At 42.0% G+C, this 22,751-nt stretch overlaps 2 protein-coding genes across 3 annotated transcripts in view; both read right to left on the bottom strand.

The window, feature by feature from the left end:
- The window catches only part of HBP1 (HMG-box transcription factor 1), a 29,292-nt gene extending 19,843 nt beyond the window's left edge, over positions 1–9,449 (bottom strand). The window contains exons 1-2 of one of the 2 annotated variants that reach the window (XM_084897774.1): positions 9,372–9,449; positions 1,186–1,369 (exon numbers count right to left, since the gene is read on the bottom strand). In XM_084897774.1, coding sequence (XP_084753900.1) covers positions 1,186–1,369; positions 9,372–9,386 — 199 coding nt within the window. In that variant the 5' untranslated portion in view covers positions 9,387–9,449. Of the gene's footprint in view, positions 1–1,185; positions 1,370–9,215 lie in introns of both variants that reach the window. The other variant, XM_084897773.1, reaches the window with a different exon arrangement.
- A 7,946-nt stretch (positions 9,450–17,395) lies between these two features.
- PRKAR2B (protein kinase cAMP-dependent type II regulatory subunit beta) overlaps positions 17,396–22,751 on the bottom strand; it is a 59,735-nt gene continuing 54,379 nt past the window's right edge. The window contains exons 9-11 of the mRNA XM_084896434.1: positions 21,781–21,846; positions 21,514–21,652; positions 17,396–19,344 (exon numbers count right to left, since the gene is read on the bottom strand). Coding sequence (XP_084752560.1) covers positions 19,211–19,344; positions 21,514–21,652; positions 21,781–21,846 — 339 coding nt within the window. The 3' untranslated portion in view covers positions 17,396–19,210. The remainder of the gene's footprint in view (positions 19,345–21,513; positions 21,653–21,780; positions 21,847–22,751) is intronic.

A 22,751-nucleotide genomic window follows, 5' to 3' on the forward strand; every position in this document is an offset into this window, starting at 1 on the left:
AACCCCACCCTATAATTCTCATTCTGGTATAGCCACTCCCCTTCCCTCATTGCCAACATCCTTCTTTGACCATCACTTCTTATTATATAAGAGTTAATTTCTGCCCTGGACAATGTTCTCAGTGGTTAGAGCATCAGTCCACACACTGAAGTGTCGCAGGTATTATTCCTGGTCAGGGCAAATGCCCAGGCTGCAGGCTCGATCCCCAGTAAGGGGTATGCAGGAGACAGCAGATTGATGTTCCCTTTCATATCGATTTTTCTGTCTCTCCCTCTCCCTTTCTCTCTCTCTAAAAATAAATTTTAAATCTTTAAATAATAAAAAAAAACGTGATAGTGGAGAATTCAATTACCTGATTATAATAGTCTTTGCTCAACAGTAGCCACTACTCAAATAATATTAGCAAGTTCTTGGTATCTAAACTGGTTATGTCCCAAGACCTTCAGAATCTTGAAATTCTCACACAGCATTCCAGCATATAATCTCCTCTATTTCATCTTTTGTAAAATGAGAATAATCACATCTTCTTGAGGTTTTTGTGAATATTAAGGAAAACTACATATTAAATGGGGACAAAGCCAAGCTGAAAAGCTGGGCAGCAAGCCAAGATTACTCATTAGCTGTTTACTCTTCAACACTTCAAAACAATACAATTCAAAATCATACCTCAACAAACTACACATTTCTACAGGTCACATACCTTTCAATAGCTCAGCATACTGATAACCACAAATGTCAGACCCACAAGCTTCAAGGATCCTCTGTAATGTCCCTGTCATACTAACAATCCAGCCTTGAAGAGTGGCCAAGCATAATTTACCGAACTCATGGGGATGTTTTAAAATACCTTTTGAAAAGCCTCAGAGCAGAGTTTTCCTAAGATGTCTAATAGCCCAATCTTTATCCACATAGCAAGGCAGGGTAGTATAGTAATTTGTAAATTAGTCTCTATGTATGATACCCATAAATAGCTCAAATTTATGTTCATTTTAAGTAATATTTTAAGCAATATTGCTTAAAAATGACTTAGGAATGACTTAGGGAGGTCACTCTTTCAGTAACAAGAAAACACTGAAAACTAATGTACAAAATTTCACATACTTTTTATCAGTTCCAGGTAGGTTAAAACATGAAAATTAATCTAAATTTCAGTGATATCCCTAAAAACGTTTTAATTTTGTTTACCAAGCTCCATGTGCTCATCACAGGAGTTATAGCCGGGTGAGGACGGCAAGTTTTCTTTACACTGCAGCAACTCCAATGAGTCATTCATTCCTGAAGCTCTCTTATCCATTACCAACAGGAGTTTCTGTACTGCATTAGGCATCTGATTTGTCTTCACTTCCCACACCATGTTATGGTGCTCCGACTTCAAAATAAAAATAATGCAAGGAAAAAGTGTCAAATCATGTGATATGGAAATTACACAAATAGAAAATCAGAGACATCACATGTATCTTTAATCTATACTTTGCTATTTGTATCACTATCAAATCCTTTAGACCAACATGACTCCATGACATCTTGCCAAACATCCATATAGTTAGCACTAAATTATACCCAAATCCCCAAGTATTAATAATGTATTAAATGTTATAAAAGTCCTTTCTTCCAAAGAATAAAAGCAGTTTTTATATCAAGTATCTCTTTCAGACACCAATATTGAGACCAACAAAATCTTTATAAACTTGTATCTTCAAATGTAAAATAAAATTAACACACTTTCCCTCGTTAAATTCAAAAAGTCTAAAAGAACTTTTAAAGATTTTATTTTAATTTCTATATTTACCATATTCATTATTTTTTCTCATCTTCTAAAAGTAAACAAGTTTAACATAAAATTATATTGTAAAGAGCATTTAAGGAGTTTCTTTTTAAAATGGCCATATATTGTCTCATAAAAAATGTTCTTGCCCTTGGACTGAAGGGTCCCCAGGTTCTATTCTGGTCAAGGGCATGTACGGGAGAGGCAACCAATCGATCTCTCTCTCTCACATCAATATTTCTGTCTCTTCCCCTCCTTTCCACTCTCTTTAAAAATGAATGGAAAAATATCCTTGGTGAGGATTAAACAAACAACTTCTTATGTCTTCTTAATGTGAATTTGGGACCTCACCATAATAAAAAATACCTGTCCTGAATAAGTTATTATTTCTAAAAAAAAACCACAAAAAAAAACACAATGAATGCTAATCATGTCAGATTTAGGTAAATTCATAGTAAATCTACCTTTATCTCAAGGCCACAAAGTTATTACAAGGAGGAAAATAATAAAGGATGGCACACCTAAATAATTTCTCAAGGAAGTCCACCAACTAAATTTTGTTATGCAAATAACCTTTGGACATAATCAAATTGGTTATTTAAGATGAGTGACAGTAGCAGGAAGATTTCCTGATTTCTCAGGCTCTACTCCAAATCATTTCTTTAAAAAAGTTCTGAGCTAATACGAAATACTAAAAAAACATTATTTTTCCTCAAAATAAAAAAAATACATTGCTGTTAAAAGTCAATAAAAGTACCCCAGGTCAGCTAATCAAAAAATGCAGTGAAAAGATGTTAAATGTTTAATATTTAGATCAGAGTTTTCTAAGTCATGACACACCAAAAATCACTGGCAATATTGACAAATATTTTCTATAAAAACTTTTTCAAATCTTTTGTGAAATGTTTTTCTGACTATATACAAAAATTTTAAAGCATTTTTTTAAGAAAGTAAAATAATTAGTTCCACTTCCACAAACCAGATTTAGATACTGTTAAAATGTTGGTATATTATCTGACGTATCTTTATAAAGCAGAGACCCAAGATCAAATATTTCTTCATATACCTTTTCCTTAACACAAGTTCATAAGCATTTTCCTGTGACATCTATTTTCAAATACCTTTTAAAAAAATAACATACATCATTCACCATGTACCAAAATTGACTTATTCCTCCTATTACTGAACATGTTGTTCTAAATTTCTTCACTCTTCTAAATAACATTGTATTTACATTCTTTTTTTTTTTTAAAGTTTTTGCTTATATCTGCTTATTTCTTTAGATTCTATACTGGTGGCTGGCAAATAAAAATCTTCCTAAGGTTATTGACATATATAACCAAACTTTATATTGTCTTTATTTTCTAATATGCCATTTTGGATGCTTTCTGCCTGCATGACTCACAAATGACCCATATCCTGGGCATTGCTTTAGAGCCTTACTCAATATCAACTGTCTGATGTACTACGGAGTAGTGAAAAGGGCACTGGGTTAGGTGTAAGAACACACGGGTTTTGATTCCAGCTTGAGACTTGCTAAATATGACCTAAGTGATGGAGCTTCTTAATAACTCAATATCTTCATATGTAAAATAGGGTTAATGAGACCTGCCCAACTTTCCCCTTAGATTAGTTGTAAAACTGAAACAAATAAGAGTAAAAATAAAGTGAAATAACCTCCTTCTTTAAAAATCTTGTTTTAGCCCTGGCTGGTTTGGCTCAGTGGATAGTGTCAGCCTGAGGCCTGAAGGTTCCCGGGTTCTGTTCCAGTCAAGGGCATACGTCAGGGTTGTGGGCTCCATCCCCAGTGAGGGGCGTGCAGGAGGCAGCCGATCAATGAATCTCTCTCATTATTGATGTTTCTTTCTCTCTCCTCCTCTCCCTTTTTCTTTGATATCAATAAAATATTTTTAAAAGGTAATTGGTAGTATCAGTAGATTCCTTATGCCTGAGGCCTGAGAGGAACTAATCATTCTATGAGTTCTTTACAGTCAGCCCCACCTTTCATCTTAAACTTGAAATTTTTCTTTTACCTGTATAATGAATTTCAGACGTTGTCCTACACATATACATCTCCTTAGAGCTATCCTTAACTGTATGACACAGTGCTGTTCTTGGAGTCCACAGAAGCAGCGTTGCAGTTTATCTGCCTTCCCCCTCTCTCTGCAGAGCTCCGATTTTCTCATTCTTCCCAGCTAGATTTTCTCCTATCTGCAGGTCCTGAGTGTCCACCATTCACCATGTACATACCATACATCAATACTACCTCCTTGCAGCTATCATTTCTTCAGCTCCCAAGCTTAGTTATCTACCAATATCCCATCACAATATCCTTTAAAGTGAAAAAATTTTAGTGTTAAAACAGCTACCTACAAATAACGAAAGGGACCAAATAGTTGCAGAACTTGAGTTGTGTGTGTGTGCACCTCGTGGTTACTGGCTATCTAAAGTTGATCTTGAATAATGGAGGTTTTGCTACTGTAAACCTCCTGTATAGTAACTGGGAGCCTAGACTTAATCAATAGACTTGAGTTTCACTCTTTTAGGCTTCGTCACCTTAGGTAGGTAGATCACTTAACCTTAGATTTGCAGTACCTCTGCTTATCTCACAGGCCTAGTGTGATAATTAAATACATGAACGCAAATGTAAGTTTTTGACTCTCATTATTTTTGTCCAACTATTTGGGGGAAGCAAGACCCTCGAAACAGTAAAGGAACATCCAGAGTCCATACTCAAAAATGCTCCCTCATATACATTGTACCAATTAGACATTCGTTCTGATAAACAAGCTCCTCTTTCAAATTCTTCCTGGTAGAGCTGGTCCTATTGTTCATTCATACTTTTGCATACTCTCCAGTATTATAGGATTCACACGTCATCTCTTCATTAGATCACTGAATCTCAAAAGGGAAGAGTAAAACTCTCCAGCAGCTGTACTTTGAAATGTCATTTTCAGTATTACAAATTTTTACTGGGTGGAATTGGGAAGACCCTACTGTTTTTGCTTAGCAAACTTTTAGAAGTACATATCCACAAAATCTTAGATAAGAGGCAAGGAAAGGAGGACTAGATAATCAAGTCTAGCCCCTGGCGTGGCTCAGTGGTTGAGTGTTGATCTACAAACCAGGTTATGGTTCAATTCCGGGTCAGGGCATATTCCCAGGTTGCCGGCTTGATCCCCAGTAGAGGGCATGCAGGAGGCAGCCTTCTCATCAAGGATTCTCTCGTCATTGATGTTTTTATTTCTTTCCTTCTCCCTTCCTCTTTGAAATCAATTTTTAAAAAGTGAAATAACTCTCAGTAAATAAAAAAGGGAATACATTTTATCAAATGCCTACCTACTCCCTGCAGAGCATTTCCACAGTTTATCTGGTCTAATATAAACTAAATGAGACCATATTCTTTTTTAAAAGAAAAGAGAAAAATGACTAAAGATATAGACCAACACAAGTTGGGCTGCTAGTTTCAAGTGCCTATTCATCCTTACTATGGATTTCACAGAAAGGAGCTCCGGTATGTCGTCCCTTAATCCTGAAGAACTCTCTACCAAACTCAAATTGTTTGGAGCAAAGGGTGAAGAGAAGGCAATTTGCAATGAATTTGGATCACTAACATGAGAACTGAGGTCTTTGAAGTAAAGTGCATAATTTCAAGCTAAAATGATCCTCCAACCCTGCAGGTGTGGCTCAGTGCTTGGGGTCAGGGTACATGCATAGGTTCCGGCCCTCGATCCCCAGTAGGGTGCATGAAGGAGGCAGCCCATCAATGATCCTCTCATCATTGGTGCTTCTTCCCCTTCCTCTCTCTGAAATCAATAAAAATATAAATAAAATGAGCCTCCCAAACAAACTTTCCACACCAAAAGTAGTTGGGAGGCCTTAATGCAGTTCTTCTAGAATATCTTCCATGAAACTTTTAACAAAAGATTTCAAAGAAATCTTTCTACAACTTGTTTGCCATTGTGCTAAGGAAAAAAAGGGGGGACCACAACCCAACAGTGGGTAAGATATACTACTACAGAATATCACTTACTACCTATATGACTGAAGAATTGAACCTCTATGCTTGTTTTATTTGTAAACTAGAGGCCTGGTGCATGGATTCATGCACTGGTGGGGGGCATGGCCTGTGGGGACCAGCCAGGGAGAGCGCTGCTCAGCCAAGCAGCTGTACACCCGCCCTCTGAGCAGCTGCTGAATGAGGAAACGAGTCTGAGCTGGTATTTCGGGGTAATGTCTTAGGTAAAGGTGTGTTCTGTGTCCTGGAGGGACCTGGCCAAGAGCACCCCAAAGCCACCCATGAATGTCCTTGACATATGATGCCAGGTGGTGACACCATCGGGGATGTTCAGGGCAGCTGTGCTCCAGGATCCTCAGCCATCAGGACAGCCTCCCTGGGGCGTCCACGTCACATCCCATCTTGGCATCCACCTATGCCAGTTCCCGGCACTCTTTTTAGGAAACAGCAGTCGCCAAACAGTGGTCCATCAGGTCCAAAAGGTTGGTGACCACTGTTCTAGAACACACCTCAGGCCTGCCATCAGCTGGCGGGCTCAGGCCAGAGTCCGGATTGTCTCAGGTATTTGATAGGTGCAGAGACTCCCTCACCCGGGGCCTGCAGGAGCAGCACTCCCACTGTGGGAGCACATTGACCACCAGGGGCAGCTCCTGCTTTCAGTGTCTGCCCCCGGTGGGCAGTGTTCGTCATAGTGACTGGTCATTCTGGTAGTTCCACCATTCGGTCACTGGGCTTTTATATATATAGTAGTAGATAGGTGGGACCAGTATCTATCTTCCTATTATAATTACTGTAGGTATAAAAGATACTGCATCCCACATGCACTCTTGTACCCTATCGGTCACTGATACTCAGACTGACTCCTTCCCTTTGCTGGACAGCACCAAATGACATCTATACAAATTCTTATGAATTCTGAGCTGATCTGACACGAAATGCTGATATTGGTGAAGATAACAGAAAACCACAATACACCACTATAAGAAGCCATGCACAAACCTATTTAAAAGAGGACTGTCAATTAAAATAATATAAATTTCATATTTGAAACTTGTTTTCCTAAACTTGATTGTTATGAAAGGAATATTACTGATGTGTCAGTTAATAATATCATTTTTCCTAAACTTTGTAATATATAAGGTATCTGTCAGCTTTAAAATTTTAAAATTTATTGTGATTTATATCTTCATTCTACATAAACATTTACTTTCATACTTAAAATACATGCAAAATACATCTCATTAACATGATAGTATCTTATAATTTATGACAGGAAAAAAACATACTGAGACCTTCATTTCAAACAGAAATACAATATACCAGCTTGCAATTCTCCCCTCCAGGAAATCTTCAGTGCCTAGCAGTTTGTTCATTCATTAAGCCCAAGCTATATCTGCCTCCTCAACTGAGCACTTGGACAGTGACAAGAGTCCAAAGAAATGAAAATACAGTGGAGGAGACCATTCCTTAAAGTGAAAGTCTGAGAGGTAGGCAACTGTGAAGCATGTAAGATTATGGAGACGTGTGCAGGGAAATCCCAGTAGAAGGTAACCTTTTAATGTACGTAGAAAGGAACAGTCTGAGGAGTGAACAAAGGGGAAGAAGGATGTTCCAGGCAGAAAGAAAAGGTAATGGGCATGGACTATTAAGTGAAACCAAATTTTCATTTCATAAATAATGTATTAGTCAAGTTAGAGTGAACGGCAATATTTTGCTGTAGTGGCTTCCTCAAAAGTATAAATAACCTCAAAACTTGAGTGGATTCAATTCTTTTGAATATAACTCAAATTTCCTGAAAACGTGTCAAATATTGCCAACACAGCAATAGCTGGGTAGTTCAGTCAAGAAAACTGAACAGAAGATCCTAACAGTCTTTTTTTTTTATTTTTTAGCATCAACATTTTATTTTTTTAGCCTTGTTTTTATCGTTGGCACTATTACCGTGTCCCCATCCTCCTCTCACTTCGCCCTCCTCCACCCCAAGCCCCGGCACCCCCCTTCCCTCTGGCCATATGTCCTTCGGCTAATCCCTTCACCACTCTTGGTTAGAGAAGTAAAACAAAATAGTTAAAAAAAAAAAAAAAAGGCAAAGACCAAAAGTTCTAGGAATACATTACAAATGTAAATTACTAATAAAGAATAGAAAAGTATGCACAATGTTAAAATTACCCTAATTCTCAAAAGTTAACTTTAATTTCCAAACCAGTTTGGAGTCAACAGTTACAGCTGACTTAGATGGTTACGTCAATCGAAAGCACTTGGTTGGCATTATCGGTAGGACTCTAACAATTACTCCTAATATACACAGCCCCCCTCCTCTGTTTTTTTTTTTTTTTTTTTGGGGGGGGGGGTTAGCCATCAGTGGCACCCTCAGCTAAAAAAAAACTCTTTGGAGTACTGCCCTGCTGTCAGTGCTCCTTTTAAAAAACGATTCTTCCCGAAAACTTCCCAAGAATGGATTCTAAATACGTATGACAGAATGCCCAGAAGCGAGTGAAATCCCCTCGCCTAGGCAGCCTAGGCAGCGTTCAAACAAGTTACAAAAAACCGCCCCCCCCCCCTCCCCGCCGCGGTCGACTCCGCCAGGATTCTTTCTGTTGTTGTTTTAATCGGCCCGGGGCAGCGGCATAGGTTGGAAGGCGGAGACTGGAGCCGCCTGCCAAGTCTCGGCGCTCGGTCACCCAGGAGGCAGCGCCCGCCCGCAGGTTCGGTGCACGCCAAGTCCATCCCCCACCGCTTTCGCCATTCATCGCTCCCTCCCCTCCCCCATCATGTGACCGCGGCCGGGCGAGAGGCTTGTTTTCCCCGCGGCTCGGCGCCACTGCGCAGGCGCCGCGCAGCCCATTCATTCGAACTGCGTAACAATGAGCCCGGGGGCCCGGCGCCGCCGCGGGCTCCCCGGCTCGGCTCGCGCCCAGCCGCCCCCCCGAAGGAGGCCGCGCCGCTCCGGGGTCCCCCCATCCCCCGGCCGGGCCCCCGCCGCGGGCCGACTTCCGACCCTCCGCCCACACGCGGGGAGTTGGAGTCAAACTTTCCTGCGCAGCCCCTGCGCCGCGTCGGCCGGTGGGTCCCGCGGCCCCGGTCCGCCGCGTCTCGGTCCGCACCAGGTCGGGCCACCCACGGCGCCACCGGGCTCGGAGCAAAGTCCTCCCTCCTCCTCCTCCTTCCCGCCCGCGCCCCCGAGACCCCCCGAGCCGCGCCGCGGCCGCCGCGGAGCCCAGGGGAGCTCGCGGGGGACGCGGGTCCCGCGGGGTTTTAACGGGCCGCTCGCTGGGTGGTGAATCGTCTCCCCAGTGAGGGCAGCCTCTCGAAGCCGAGGAACACGGACCCGAGCTCGCCCGGCGGTCTGGCCGACCGTCCGTCCGTTCCCCCTCGGGATCCTGCCCCTCCCTTCCCCACCCCCACCCTTCCCCGAAGTGAAAGACAACAAACCCGCCGCGGAGTGCGGGCAGCCCGGGCAGGCCGGTCCTGGCCGCGACAACACCGCCAGCAGCTCGCGTAACCCGTCTCCAGCCGGCGCCCGCCTCCCGGCGTACATGACTGCTCCCGCCGCCGCGCTGACTCCTCACCCGAAACTTTCCTACTTACCAAACCCGTCGCCATTACCAAGTCTTTCAAGCTTCGTCTTCCCCCTCCCCTCCACCCCCTGGGGGCTGAGCCTCCGCCCAGCTCTTCCGCCCTCTCACTGGTCTGCAGAGCTGCCCCTCAAGTGTTCCCCTTTCCCATTGGGTGGTACCTTGGCCTGCCTCGGGGGGCGGGCTTGTGTTGACTTTTGTGTTGTGTTTACTGGAGGAGACGGCGTGTCAGTCACTAGAAGGAGCGCTTCGGATTGGATGGCCGGGGACCAACGCCAAACTTTGAGCCCGAAGTGGATTTTGGGTTTGTAGTCCCAGCCCCGGCTTCGTCCCTCTGGGAGGCAGCGCGCCGGAGGAGCCGGCTGGACTACATATCCCAGAGGTGCGTGTGCCGTGCAGTCTTGATAGTAAACAAGAGTCATAGGGACACGTGTATCAGCTGGTTTGTTTTGGTGTCTGGGACAAAAGGGAGGAGGCGGAGGAAGGGAGTGTTTTAAAGGTTTGGCCCCTTCTCTTTACTCTGGTCCTGTCCTAGCGCCTGGAAGGGCTTCTAGCCTCTCGCAGCTCCCGTTCGCGGCCGTAAACAGCCAAAGTGTCTCCCATCTCAGGGTTTGGCAGCTGGCCAAGGCATTGTTTCAGGGCTAGGGGAAGGAGATGACTACACGCCAGCGGAAGCAGTGCAGCCTCTGGAGGGACCTAGTCACCCACAAATCTCGGTCCCAGTCATAATGAGGACTATAAAGGGGGTGCTAGGCTTCCGTGAGGGGAAAAAACACACACTAGATTTTCTTTATTCTGAGCCTGCCTTCATCACTCCCAAGACAGTACCTTAAGATTTCTTTGCCAACTCAGTAGTAGTTACACCCAAGGTTTGTTGCGGCTCTATGCCAGGCACTGAGAGACTTGGGAATGGGCGGCTGAAAGAGAGAAGCTTAGGGTCTGAAGAATTTACAAAGCTGTAAGAGGGGGGAAGGGAGGGATGGCGATTACTATTTGTTTTGAAATTGAGGGAAGTGACATAGGTGTTTTCCATATTGACCAGCTTGCTCCTTGGTTACGGTAATACAGAGGGGTATAATGTGACGTAAACTGATATAATTTGTAAATCATTATCTAAGTTTCTCTGGTGAGTTTTTGGTAACCATTTCCCCACTTCCTGGGGCTTTCCCATTGTCGAAAGAATGAATGTCTTCCCACTAGGAATTCCTCCTTAAATTACTAATGCTCTGTCTGACTCACCAGAGGAAGGCTTCTCTGCCTTACAGTAACCTTCACTTCAAACATGGCTATCCATTACAGCCTGTCTAGTATATAATTGATGTGTTTACCATTCACATTATAAAGCCACTATAAAGCCTTTTCCCTCTGAGCCTTTAATATTTAATCGCTTAAGCTGTGCTTTAGGTTTTGTATCTTTAGATCATTGTATGTAAGCTTAAAGTTTAAGAGGAGGAAAATTTAATACTAAGAAATCAGTAAAGTCAAACTTTGGAAAAGAACCTGAAATCATAGCTGATTATTTCTTTAATTACATTTCTTGAAATTTTAATCTGGCCTGAAAGCCACTTAACAAATCAAGAAATCCAAAATTACACTCATATGGTGAAAAGAGTTTTCAGATTCTTTGAGGCCAGCATGGCAGGCCTTACAAACTCCGAGATCTAAAGTGACCACATAGGATGGGCTGAAATTAAAACTTTCTGGCAGAAAGGCCTTGGAAGGTAAGCCTGTCCTAGACCCACATCTTAACTGATAAAGGTCAATCTTTGCCTTAACTAAACCTCTCTATTGTCTTTTCACATCTAAGAAAATATACATTTGTAAAGATTGAGTAATTTCCTCCCCCCTCCTCACCCTCTACCCCTACCCCTCAGGGCACAACCACCAGAGCAGAGATCACAAATGGTGATAGTTGACCTTTAGCTATTTTATACCCACCCATCTATTATAAAAGAAGATGTCTATTCGTTTTACCTTTAAAAAAAATTTTTTTATATTGATTTCAGAGAGGGAGAGAAAGAGAGAGATAGAAACACCAGTGATGACAGAGAATCATTGATGGGCTGCCTCCTGCATGCCCCCCACTGGGAATCAAGCCAACAACCCAGGCATGTGCCCTGACCAGGAATTGAACCATGACCTCCTGGTTCATAGAGCCATGCCAGCCAGGTTATTTATTTATTTATTTTACCTTTTATCCAATTTCAGAGATTCCCCTACACGCCCATCTCCTTTGTTTTCTCCCACAACCCTAATCTATCACCAATTACTAGTAATTTCTTGTGACCCTCTCTGGCTTCCTCCTGTGATTATAATATGTAAATTATAATATGTAAAATAAGGTGTATTCTCTGGAGCATTTTCTCAGTCCCTTGAGATTTTGCTTCCCTGCAGTTTTTGTCAGTTTGGCTCAAATAAACACATGAAAATTCTTAGGGGTTTGGACTTATTTTACATTGACAGCTGTTTGAATTCTTAAGTGAATTATTTATAAAATAGTCCTTCCTACTATGTGATCATAGGTTTATTTTCTGTATTCACAAATAGAAATCAAACATTTTTTCTGAAAATAATTCAGAGGGCCAACAAAATAATTCGAATGTATCATCCTTCAGAGATTAATAGAGTGAACCAAAAAAGAACTGGACTGTGTCTGTGCAATTCTGTATGTCCTTATTTTCTTCCTCTTCTAGTTTTTTCAGTAGAGGTCCATTGTGCTTTAGAATTGAAAATATAAACTCCAGTCCTAGCTGATGTGGCTCAGTGGATAGAGTGTTGGTCTTCGGATTGAAGGGTCCCAGGTTCGATTCCCGTCAAGGGCACATGCCTGGGTTACCGGCTCAATCCCCAGTAGGGGGCATGCAGAAGGTAACCAATCAATGATTCTCAGTCATCTTTGATGTTTCTATATCTCTCTCTCCCTTCCTCTCTGAAATCAATAAAAACGTATTTAAAAAAAAAAAAGAAAATATAAACTTCAATGTTAAATCTCTTGATAAAAAGAAAAACCCATATTATTCACCTCACCACTTAAAATTAAAACCTGAGATATTTATGTCTAACTCCTTCCATGAAATGAAAAACCTTCCCCTCCCCCCAAAAATGAGTTCTCAAAATAGCTTGAGCCACTCCTTTCCCCTCTTCTGGGTATAAACTGTGAGATCTGCTTTTGACTAAACCTTACTTTAAAAAGTTTTTTCTACTTGTAAGTTTTACTGAAAGCTTTGTAAGGAGGTAAAATACTTCCTCTCTCTGTGGCTAAAAGCTCCAGCTATAGATATCCACTCTTCCCTTGCTATGTAAGAAGCCTGAATTTTGAGCTCTCTTAAGATGGATTTGAGTATTGGTTCTCTCATCTTCTTGAACTCCCTTACTCCAAATTCTGATGTATTGAATATTGACCTTCTCTTAGAAGCATGGGGCACACAAACAAAGTGCCTGTAGCAGCCTTTCACTCCTCCCCCTCCTTCCCTCTCTCTCTCTCTCCCTGCCTCCCACCCTCCCTCCCTCCCTCCCTCCCTCTCTCTCTCCCTCTCCCTCTCCCTCTCACCCACCTTCCATTTTTCTTTAAAAATCAATAGGAAAAAATATTCCAGGGTTGGCGACCGCTGTACTATTAGGACTGTTATTGGAGAGGGGCTTGTTGGAAGTGGGGTTCTTGGGGTACTGCTGAAATAAGCATTTCTAGAGGCCCCCACATGAGGATGAGACAGTAGACAGCTTTTTCTGTAGAATTCCACTTTAGTCTACTCATAAAAGAAGGGTGTCTGGTGCCTGCCAAGGTCTCTTCAGATATGCTGCTTGTGAAGCTCATTGGATGCTGCTCTGATGACTGAAGCTGTCCTCTGGGTATGCTGGTTTGGGGGCCTGTTGGGAGGGTCATCTCTGGTGCAGGTTCGTGTCCGACACTGCCTGTCACTGGCCCTGAGGAAACTTGTTTGGAGCAACAAAGCAACCCAGTTTGTGGCGGCTTCTGATGGGCCGAGGTGTGCGCAAGAAGGATCCAGCTGCGCATCCAGGTTAGCTGTTAGCAGCACTGTACCTGGGGGCAGGTCAGCAAAGCTCCCTGGGAACCGTGAGGTCTGCCTCCCCCTCTCTCTGCCTGCCAACCGCCTGTTAGGTCAGTCACTGAAAGAGCCTCTGGCAGTACTGGTGTCGCATGCAATAGGTTCTCAGTGAATCACTAAGTAGGGTGAGAGGTATTCTCCAGAAATACTTGGGTTCAATCTTGGTGCCAGGGCTGGGTCTAAGGCCCAAATGTCCCAGGGTATACACCAAGTCTAGCTGCCACCTGCTAGGTGCTCACACCCCTTTGTGGTATGGCAGGGTCTCAGAGAGTCATCAAGGTGAGGCTAAGAGAGTTTATCAGACCTAAGATTTGACCTGGTGAAGGGAAGGCTTTGCACAGGACATGTGACAGGAAAATTTCCCATCAAGAGCCAAGCAACTCAATCCCTGGTAAGATTCTATCAGAGCCTGATCTCAGCAGGGAGGGCCCCTTGGAGTCAAGAGAGTGGGAAGTGCCTGCAGGTTTGGGGGAAGTTGGGGTGAGAGGCCCCTACCTCAGAGCCACAGAACTCATAGACTGTCCCAGGTTCTGCCTACACTTCAGTAGGGTGGAGCCACCAAGAGTCAAGAGAGTGGGGCCACTGATAGCTGGGCTTGGATGCAGGCAGGCAGGACCAAGCTGAGCACGAAGGTCAGCTTTTACCATCATCACATCTGGGGGAAGGGGGGGGGGCGGGGGCGCAGTTCAGCAAAAGTCCCCAGGCACCCGGACAAGATCCATCTTTGCTTGCCTCTACCTGCTGGCTGGCTGTTAGGCTCAGTCACTGAAAGAGCCTCAGGCAGAGTTGGGATGTGGGCACAAATGGATCTCCCAATCTCCCGTGAGGGAGAAGTGTCAGTCAGGTTCAAGGGAAAGTGGGTAGAATGGCCCCCACCTCAAAGCCACACACAGCTGTCACTGACACCCCCCGAGTCTGCCCAGAACTCTACCCACTGGCCAACGCTGCTGACTCCTCAGCAGGGCCTCAACTCCCCAGCGTAGGGCAAGTGGGCTTCCAGAGTGTGGAGCTGTTGCTTCCCCCTGGCTGGTGCCACAGGAACTAGAACGCCCCACCCAGAAAAAGGATGGAATTGGTGATATGGGCGAATGACTCAGCACAGGGATTCTGGCCAATGGCAGCTCCTGCCCCAAAGCCACAAACCCTGGACACTCCTTAGACGAGACTAGTGCACTCTGTCCTCCCTCTGCTGCACCCTGGGTGACTGTGAATGAAATTCTGTGTTGGCACTTTAAGAGATGCCTGTGTCTCTAGTGGACTCTGTTCTCCCTTTTGGACAGAAGCCCTGCTTCTCTTCACACCAGATACTATATGGGCATCTCTTCCTGGCTGTGGTGCTCTGGACTGCGGAGTACATGGTGGAGACCCCACACTCCTCAGGGGAACCACACACAGGGAGCCGAGATATCCCTCCAGAACTTCAATTCCTGCCCGTGGGAGCAGGGCCAGGCCTTTTCCCATCTCCGCCCTTTCTTCCAGGCTCTGTAAATCCTTGGTTATAGGACTTCTCTTCAGCTAGTCTTCAGTTGGTTATTCAGGATGATTGTTCTTTAATTTAGTTGTAATCCAGTTTGGTCTTGGGAGGCGAGTGTAACTTCCACTGACTTCACCACCATCTTGGAATCCGTAATTCTATTTCTCCATCATGTATTAATCATTGTAGGCATTAACATAGATACATACCAGAATCCCTTCTTCAGTTATTTAACAAAGCCTTGGCTTATCCAGATGTATTACTCCTCTAGGCTTATATATTATCAATTTTCTTTAAGAATGCCAAAGGTCACCTAATCCTTGCCAGAGATGTAACATTTCTTGAGAAAAGTAGGGAAAATCACATCATTTTAAAGATACTTTAGAAAGGAAAAGGACTTAATCTTACATATTTCAGTAAAATGCATAGTCCCTTGTTTCACGCACCATGTTTCACTGGCAACATTTCTGAGCATAGTAAATGGTCTGCTTCCTACAAGTGCCGTGGTCGGCACACTGGCTTTCGAGCTACATGCGGTTCTTTGGCCCCTTGAGTGTGGCTCTTCCACAAAATACCATGGCCTGGGTGAGTCTATTTTGAAGTGGCATTAGAAGTTTAAAAAATGTGGCTCTTGCCCTGGACAGTTTTGCTTAGTGAATAGAGCATCGGCCTGCAGACTGAAGGGTCCCAGGTTCAGTTCTGGCCAAGGGCACATGCCCAGGTTGCAGGCTTGATCTTCAGTGTGAGGCGGGCAGGAGGCAGCCAATCAATGATTCCCTTTCATCATTGATGTTTCTATCTCTCCCCCTCCCTTCCTCTCTGAAATCAATAAAAGAAATATATATATTTTTTAAATTGGCTCTCAAAAAAAATTTCGATTATTGTACTGTTGATATTTGGTTCTGTTGACTAATGAGTTTGCCGACCACTGTACAAGTGTATAACAGCAAATCAAATACATCTTGTGTCACAGTTTGTATTTATTTAAGATATATGCACCAAGCCCTAGTTCATATGGATCTGGAGGTAGCATATACACTCTTTATAGTCATTTAAAATAATCCAGGGGTGACCTGGTTAGTGTGCTCAGTGGTTAGAGCATTGGTCCACCCACCAAAGGGTCGCAGGTTCAAATCCCAGTCAAGGGCATGTACCAGGATTGCAGGTTCAATGCCCTGCCCCAGTCAGAGCACTTGTGGGAAGCAACCAATTGATGTCTCTCTCTCACATTGATGTTTCTCTATCCCTCTTTCTTTTTTTTTTCTCCCTCTTTCTTCACCCCTCCCCACTCGTCCATGCTCTCTCTCTCTCTCTCTCTCTCTCTCTCTCTCTCTCTCTCTCTCTAAAAAAAAAAGAAAGAAATATCCTTGAGTGAGGATTAACAACAGAATAATAATAATGAAGGGGGAAAACCTTTATGTTAAAAGAGTATTCTCTGAGACATTCTTTTTTTCAAAAATTGATTTCAGAGGCAGGAAGGAAGAGAGAGAGAGAAACATCGATTTGTTTCATGCATTCATCGGTTGATTATTGTATGTTCCCTGACGGGATCAAACCTGCAACTGTGGTATATTGGGGCAACATGCTAACTAAATGAGCTACCTGGTCAGAGCCTCTGAGAATTCTGAGCCACACATAATACATCCTTGAATGAAACTTCAACAGAGAGTTTCTAGATAGTAGTAAGGATTCTTAGTGATTAAGAACATCCACAAGTCAAAGGAGGCATTTTAGATACTTTGACATAAATTCCTTAGCCAGGTTTATTTGGTAATCTAATATACCATGTTTATATAAACACATCACAGACATATGAATAAACTTTTAAAAACTCTATTGCCATTCAGAACCACACTTTCTTGCCACATTATGCTCAGGTTGTTAGCTTTTACCTATGCTCGCTCTCTCAGGCTTTCCACATGGTACAGCTTGCGCTATGGAAGTCATATTAAAAAACAAGCCAGCCCTGGCCGGATGGCTCGGTTGGAGCATCCCATGCACCAAAAAGGTAGTGGGTTTGGTTTCTGGTCAGGGCACATATCTAGGTTGTGGGTTCGATTCCTGGTTGCATTGTATATGGGAAGCAACCAATGGATGTAACTCTCTCAAATTGATGTCTATTTCTCCTCTTCCTCTCTAAAAAAAAGTCAATGCAAACATATCCTCAGGCCCTGGCCGGTGTGACTTGGAGCACTGTCCTGTGCACTGGTAGGTTGCAGGCTCAATTCCAGGTCAGGGAACATACCTAAATTGGCGGGTTCAATCCCTGGTCTGGGCATGTATGGGAAGCAACCTATGTTTCACATTAATGTTTCTCTCTCTCTCTTTCCCTTCCTCCCTCTCTAAAATCAATTAAAAAAAAAAAAATACTGTCAGGTGAAATTTTTTTTAAAAGGCAAAAAATAAAAATTCATTAAATACAATTAACATAGTATATTATAAAAGTGTGCTTTATTAATAAGGAAAATTTAAATATAACCAATACTGAAAATAATGTAACTGGCACAGCCTCAGAGTTCTTTATTAAACAGGCATTTTTTTGCTATTCCATGAATAGTTAGCAATGAGCTTATGTAACAAAATAGTGAATAAAGAATACAGAATGATAAGCCAGAAATCTGGAGTTCTGTGTGTTTTTTATTAACATGGCTTTTAAAATAAAATCAAACAGAAAAGTCATGTTATCCGAAGTATTGAGCTAGTTTCAGGGCAGCTTCCCTATTCTGTTAATTAAATTTTGGGACATTGCAATACAGGCTAAGGGAGATGAATGTATAGAAAATATTGCTCTTTTCATTTACCTCCCAGTCTACAAAAAAAGAAAAAGAAAACAAGTCATCTTCATGTAGTAAGTTCTCTTCCTACAAAAAAGTTTGAAAAATGTTAAAGTGTTCTAAAATGTGGCTGAAGTTATGCTTTACAACTTCTTGTGTGTATGTATTATCTGGTTCACATTTTAAATCACATTTTTATTATACAAGTAAGACCGTAACATTCTCTAATGAGACCACACTAGCCACAGAATAATTTTACTTGTGTATATATTTCTTTAAAACATGTTTCTCAAGTGGAATTGATTGGTTAAAAGTCAAGTGGTTAGAATTAATCAATCTAGACACTGGGGTCATGTAGGCTAGAAATGTAAGGCTATCTTGCTTTGGTTGAATTTAATTCATCTTACGCTGCCAAAAACAAGTCTATAAATGACCAATGAAAATCTGTTCTGGTTGAGTTCATTCTGCACTAAAGCAAATGGCAAAGCCTAATGGTACGTTTGGCATGGGCAGAAATTCCTTTTATCTTTGCATATGATTTTGTCTCTAAAATTTTATTACCACCTTGGAGGAACCCTATGGGAGCAGATGTCTGATAGAAAGCTACTATGGATACAAATGAAGAACAAAAATGTTCTGTGGGCATGTTAAGGACCCCAAATTATTTTTAGTAAAGATTTTTTTTGGTAGTATATATAAGATCTTAGACTTTTAGAAGACAACAAGTAAATCTAAATAGCTTTCCAAAAAAAAACTTGTGACATTATATGTCAAACTAAAAATTTTAAAGATAAAGAATACAGAGAATTGCAAGTGAAAAAGGAAGCAGAGGGAAAAAGTGTTAATGGTCTCCCACTTAAAAAAAGATTCTTCCCTATTACAGTGATTCAATTGCCTGTCCTTAAAACCATCGGTTACTGACATTATGCCGGAGAAGTCAAAATGTACTTTATTGCAAAAATATAAAAGGTTTTTAAATTGCATATGCTATTTTATACCATTTCACCAACAGGCCAAGGCCAGCATATCACTTTTCAAGCTAGGAAAACTTTGAAAGAAAAATGATTAAAATTGTACTTACTATATGTATAATGAGTTGTAAAAAGAATGTGATGCCATGCTGTGTAGCATGATTCATTGCCAAGTTCCCTCTGACACGGGCACAGTCACTGACATATCATTCTGAGTAAGTCAAAACAAACACAGATCGCCTATGATAACATCCTTTAATTATCTTCTTAGACAGACACTTGCAGTATATTACAATCATTTGGATAAACCTTTCAGTCAATTTTGTGGAGTAGAAAATCATTTTATCAGTATGTTGATATTTTTTATGATCTATTCTTTAGAAAGTGATGTTAAAGCCTATTGCCTATTAAATCACTACTCTGTTTACTGATACATTGTAAATGTAAAAAAAGGAAAAGACCGGAAATCACAGAAAATGCTTGGCATCTACACAAACACATTCTCAGTGGACTAACCACTGCTGTGTAATGTTGTCCCTATAGGTCTTCTTCTCCGTACGTTTGCTTCATGCAGTGGGTTCAACAATATCCATGTTTGTTCCAAACAGGGCAACTAATTGTTCTTCATAGGTGGTAATGTTCCTTTTCATGATTTCCATGCAAGGTCCCAGAAGCCTTTCAAATGCTTGCACATCCATGGCTAAGAAAAGGGGAGAATAAAAGAAACATGAATAACATTATTTGAAAATCGACAGAATTTCTGAGTCATTTATGGTATTCTGCCGATATCAATAATGCAATTATTCAATTTACAATAGCTAAGATTTGGAAACAGCCTAAGTGCCCATCAGCAGGTGACTGGATCAGAAAACCATGGTACATCTACACAATGGAATACTATGCTGCCATTAAAAAGAAGGAATTCTTACCATTTGCAGCAACCTGGACGGGATTGGAGAACATTATGCTAAGTGAAATAAAGCCAGTCAATGAAAGAAAAATACTACATGATCGCACTCATTTATGGATAATAAAGAACATTATAAATTGATGAACAAAAAGATAGATACAGAGATAGTAAAAAGCATCAAACTGTCAAATTAAAGCGGGAAGGTATGGGAAAGGTGGGGGTAATAAGAGATCAACCGAAGGACTTGTATGCATGCATATAAGCATAACCAATGGACACAAGACACGGGGGGGGGGGGGGGGGGGGTTTGAGGGCATGCATGTATGGGAGTGGGGTGGGGCAATGGTAAGATATGTACACATGTAATACCTTAATAAAAAAAATGGGGGAAAATGCAATTATATTAGATAAACATACAAGAAAAAGGCGTAAAGATAAAAATGTTCCACTTCCAAAGGAAGTAGAGTCCCTGGGCCATGTGATGTGCAATGCAAGGCTGGCGGGAGGTTCCTGATCCAGGCTGGGAAAGAATGAGGGACTGTTAAGGGCAAGGCCTTAGAATTAAAAAAACAAAACAAAACAACAACAAAAACAGTGATGTCAACACCTGAGTACACACAGAATCCTCAGAGCTGCCAGGAGCGTGTTCCATTTCCCTCAGGGTGGACAATGCAGTGTTTGGAAGACCAGATGTTACCTTCTATAGTTTTTACTCTCATATCTTTGTCTAGTCACTTAAAAATGGCAACTAAAATAATGCTTTTTGTCCACTTCTCTATTTAAGTCACTTTACCTGCCTGTCTCATGCATGTCTAAAAACTAAATTTATAATACATACACGGAAAATATGATCAGTCTTAACCATAGAACTATCCACAAATTAGAATTCACTTTTTTTTTTTTTTTTTCCTTTCAAAAAGGAAAGGTTTACAAAAATAGAGTGAATGGCCATTCTTACACTGCTGGTAGCATGTAAATTTGCACAAATAAAAGTGACTTGGCAATATACAATCTATCAAAAGCTACAAAAGAAAACCCGCTTCCAAAATCATTTCTAAGGGAAAATTCTATGTATGGAAAAGTAGTCTACACACATCAAAAAAAGGCCCTCCCTCCAAATGGAGCCAAAACCCTCAAAATATTTACCAGTGTGTGTGTAGGGGAGGGAGAGGGAGAGGAGGGACACTGGGTGGAACACTGAATAGTTTACACTGTGCATATTACCTAACAAAATGTTACAATTTAATGTAATAAAATGAGAATATGCCTAAGTTATAATAAATGAAAAGAGCTGCTCACTGCTGGCGAGTGCAGCAGTGGTGGCGGGAGTCTTTCTCACTTCTGCAGCAGCACTAAGGATGTCCGACTGCTGGCTTGGGAGGAGGCCTAAGCCATCAGTTGGACATCCCCCAAGAGCTCCCAGACTGCAAGAGGGCTCAGGCTAAGCTGAGAGGTCCCCCCCATCCCCAAGTGCACAATTTCTCATGCACTGGGCCTCTAGTATTAAAATGTTACTTCATGCCTAGAAAAAAGAATACAATATATATGTATGTGAAATAATAATAATAATAATTATTATTATTATTATTATTGATTTCAGAGAGGAAGGGAGAGAGAGAGAGAAACATCAGAGAGAGAATCCTCGATTGGCCGCCTCCTGCACACCTCCCACCAGGGACTGAGCCCACAACCCTGGCATGTGCTCTGACTGGGAATCGAACCGTAACCTGGTTCATAGGTTGATGCTCAACCCCTGAGCCACTCCAGCTGGGTTATGTGAAATTATTTTTTTTTTAAATGGCTTCCACAAACTGGTTGTATAAAGCAATGAATGCTTCCTTTGCTGTGTTGGGGACCATAAAACCTGTGGACCCTATAAAATAATCTGTACAACATGGATACATAAAATGCAGACACAACATCCGCCAGGGGAAGCATGCCCACCGTGGTGAGTCCTACCTAGACATTTGACGGTCCCGATGGCATGTGCAGAGGCTGCTCGAGGTTTGTTGGTTACCAGAGCAAGCTCTCCGAAGTACTGTCCCCGAGAACACCGGGCGATCTCCACCGCTCCGTTCTCTTCCACTTCCGCTTTGCCCTGACAAGGTAATTAAAAGCGTCAGCTGTGACTCTGCATGTTGAAAAAACAAAAGTTAACCTTAGTCTAAACATCAAAAAGGAAACTGGTTATGTTCCTAGCTAATAGGTGGAATTTTTAAAACTCACCTTCCTTTTCATAGTAATTTTCACTTCTCCAGATTCTACAATGAAAAAAGAATCAGCCGAATCTCCCTATAAGAATAAAACAAAAACAGAGAGTGAAAATGCAAATTTAGTTGACAAAAATCCTCTTGCCTATCCAAACCCTGAAGTCAATCCAACCCCAATGTACAGATGGTTTGCCTGGAAAGTGAATCCTCATGGAGAACAGACTTTATCTTCCTAAAGAGAGGTTACAATAGACAATCATATAGTAATGATTTCATTTGTGAAATAATATACTCTCTACCATAGCATTTGAGTCAAGAAAATATGGCAAATAACAGTAGGTAAGAATTCCACCCAGATGTCAGCCTGGAGAACGGCACAAAGGTTGGAAAAGGCGGCACCATTCCCAGCAGCACCTGTCAGTCAGCAGGAATGGCAGCAGGTGCTGCGCACGCTGTGTTGTCCTCATGTAACAAGTATAAGCATGGTAGCCCAAGATAAGCCATGACTTTCCAAGAGAATACATCCATACTTATTTGGAAACTGTAGATATGGGTCCTGATGTTTTGACTGCAGTTAGGGACCAAAGATACCAGTTTACTGACAATCCACCTCAAGGCCTCAAAAACACTGGGGGTTTTAGGAGCTGAGTGAAAAAGATGAAGGGGTTAAGTGAAAATAACAAACAAAAAATAAAACCCTTAAAAAAGAGAAAGTGTCATTTCTAACTGCATATCCATTTTTTCTTGGTGGTGGTTTATTTTTTTGTTAAATGTATTTTTATTTCAGAGAGGAAGGGAGAGGGAGAGAGAGAAACATCAATGATGAGAGAGATGTTCCTGCATATCCCACACTAGGGATTGAGCCTTCAACCCAGGTATGTACCCTGACCAGGAATCAAACCATGACCTCCTGGTTGAAAGGTCGATGCTCAACCATTGAGCCATGCCAGGGACTTGTTGGTGTTTTTGAATAAACTCTGCTTTGAT

This window comes from Pipistrellus hanaki (assembly GCF_964339955.1).
Source record: "Pipistrellus hanaki genome assembly, chromosome: 10".
Taxonomy (NCBI): domain Eukaryota; kingdom Metazoa; phylum Chordata; class Mammalia; order Chiroptera; family Vespertilionidae; genus Pipistrellus; species Pipistrellus hanaki.